General features: G+C 45.8%; 1 protein-coding gene and 1 pseudogene across 1 annotated transcript in view; one reads left to right on the top strand and one right to left on the bottom strand.

Moving 5' to 3' along the window:
- Window positions 1-44: 44 nt before the first annotated feature.
- LOC142393742 (5S ribosomal RNA) lies at window positions 45-167 on the top strand (annotated as a pseudogene).
- Window positions 168-1919: 1752 nt separating this feature from the next.
- The window catches only part of LOC142391197 (uncharacterized), a 994-nt gene continuing 413 nt past the window's right edge, over window positions 1920-2500 (bottom strand). The window contains exons 1-2 of the mRNA XM_075476973.1: window positions 2374-2500; window positions 1920-2258 (exon numbers count right to left, since the gene is read on the bottom strand). The exon at window positions 2374-2500 is cut by the window's right edge and continues 413 nt beyond it. Coding sequence (XP_075333088.1) covers window positions 2052-2258; window positions 2374-2500 — 334 coding nt within the window. The 3' untranslated portion in view covers window positions 1920-2051. The remainder of the gene's footprint in view (window positions 2259-2373) is intronic.

Here is a 2500-nt window from a genome sequence, read left to right as displayed (position 1 = left end):
TCATTCCAGCAGCTATATAATAGATATTTGTCACAGTGTCCTTCGCTTACGGCCATACCACCCTGAACATGCCCGATCTCGTCCGATCTCGGAAGCTAAGCAGGGTCGGGCCTGGTTAGTACTTGGATGGGAGACCGCCTGGGAATGGCTCATGACCCCCCCAAGTACATATTGCTCAACCCAGGGATTGATCGAAAATGATCAAAACGGATGGTGCCATCTGGTGGTCAAAATCCTGAAGTGTTATTTACGGAAATTGTTATGTACAAAGCCTGATTTCCTTTCTAATTTCTTGAATTTCCCCATGGGGATCAATAAAGTATCTATCTATCTATCTATTGAAATCCACTAGTCTGCTGAATGTTTTGTGTATTATTTTCATAGTTTCAGTTGATGAGATTCATATAGTCAAGTGGAAAAGTGTGTAACTGTTACATTTTTGGGCTGAATTAAGAAAGGGTGTAATGTATCAGTGAATTGATGTGTTATCTTACACTATCCCAACCCTTCTGAAACCCAAGCATACAGAGACTCCAAAATACTTGAAATACTTTGACAACTTTTATTTTTCATCCAGAATGTGTTTCATTTAAAAGGCAATGCATGAAAACACAAGTATACAAGATCTGTTTGGTTTAAAGCTCGCTCACCACGACAAGGTACAGATCTACGAGCGAGAACACGAGACAAGACGAGAGACAAACATGTACTACCATTTGCAATCATTTAGTTAAACATGGAGCTGACAGACATACAAACATCACAAAGACATGAAGCTGACAAAGACAAACAAACAACACGCATGACAAAAACACAGATTATCTGAACATGAACAACCACTAAAGGGTATGTAAACTGATTGTGTTAGATCAGAACTGATTACGGTTAAAATGATTGAGGTTAGATTGGCCTTGATACTGAACATAGGCCAGAACATGTTTGTATAAAAAGATAATAAAGTGCATTTTAACAGCAACATAAATAAAAAAACAAACACAAGAACTGTAAAGTGCATTATTTGTAACTTTTGAACTATATAAATAATAGATTATACTTTGAAACACAAACACACACACACACACACACACACACAAACAAACAAAGTTATTTACACAATTATTTACAGGTATTTACACAGTTCCCCTCTTTTCCAACTCTGCATCCACCACACATTTAAAGTGTATGAAGCTGTCGTACACCACACTGTCAAACCCAGAGGTGGTGGATTTCCTAGTGGTTGGACAATAGGAAAAAAATTTTCTGGGTGCTTCCAGCCACTTTGTCCTTGGGAGGTGTGTACCTCTTCCGCTGTCCACCACAATTAGGCACGTGGCAAGCCCCACATGGCCGCAAGGACTTGTTCGGCATGAGTGCCGAGACTGTTGGTGCAGGAGGTACAAAGCTCTGGCTGCACGATGGCCCACGAAACAGGACGGAGGAAGCCTGTGGCTGTGAGGGGAGAACCAGCAGTATGGGTGCTGCCGACACAGGGGGTGGTCCATAGGTGGATGCAGCAGGCTTTGGCTGGAGGTGGGTGGATGCAGCAGGCCCTGGCAGAATGGGGGTGGGCGCAGCAGGCTTTGGACGAGTGGAGGAGGACGACGCTGTGGGCTGAACGGGCCGTCTCACAGAAGGCACAGGCTCTGGCTCTTCAACAAATATTCTGGAAATATAAAATACACATGTAATGAGTATCGATATGACGTATGTGCTATTTGCTTTCCACAGCCAACAGGTGAAACAAAGTGCTTATGACAACTTACCTCCGCTTCTCACCACGCCTTTTTCCAGCCTCGTGATGAACGTGCTGGTACTGGACCTGAGGCCGGTCTGGTGGTGGGAGGGACGTTGGCAGCGCAGGAGCTTCAGGGAACGGTGCGTCTGACAGCACTTTCAGGTGAGGCGTCACCTTCGGCAGTACTGTCGCCCCGTAGTTGGCCTTTTTCTCCTCCCTGGCAGTGAAGGTCGAGATGGACTTGGCGTTCAAGTTGGGCAGTGGAATGACGAGACCGCCGAGGATGGGGTCGTCTCGGACTCGGTCTGCAATCCTCTTATACTGTCCCTTCAAAGAGGCTGTGACCTTGCTGGGGGAGGTGAGCTGATTGGCCGGCGCTCGGTTCTTCAGCATCTTGAGGAGGAGGTAGAGCAGGCGACTGTCCTGCAGCAGCCAACAACTCGGCATCGGTGGTGTAGTTGGGGTCTTTCTGAGAGAGGTCGGGGACGGTCGGAGGAGCCCAGTCTTTCTTTGATTGAGCTTTCTGCAGAAATTAAAATACAACTATAGACTAATCTCATAAAATAATACTTTTACTAATACTGGTTACTGCTTAACATCAATTACTCAGGTCTAAAAGGTAACTGAGTTTATCTTACCTTCAACCTCCTGTCAAGGTGACATGTGACAGGAGGGAACTCTCTGGCGTACTCGAGCAGTCGCTCCTTCTGCCATTTCATCAGCTCGTTCTGCTCTCCCTGCTGACAGTACTCGAACAGCAACCAC

Source organism: Odontesthes bonariensis, chromosome 11 (genome assembly GCF_027942865.1).
Source record: "Odontesthes bonariensis isolate fOdoBon6 chromosome 11, fOdoBon6.hap1, whole genome shotgun sequence".
Classification (NCBI taxonomy): domain Eukaryota; kingdom Metazoa; phylum Chordata; class Actinopteri; order Atheriniformes; family Atherinopsidae; genus Odontesthes; species Odontesthes bonariensis.
This window is presented reverse-complemented; position numbering and strand designations above follow the sequence as displayed.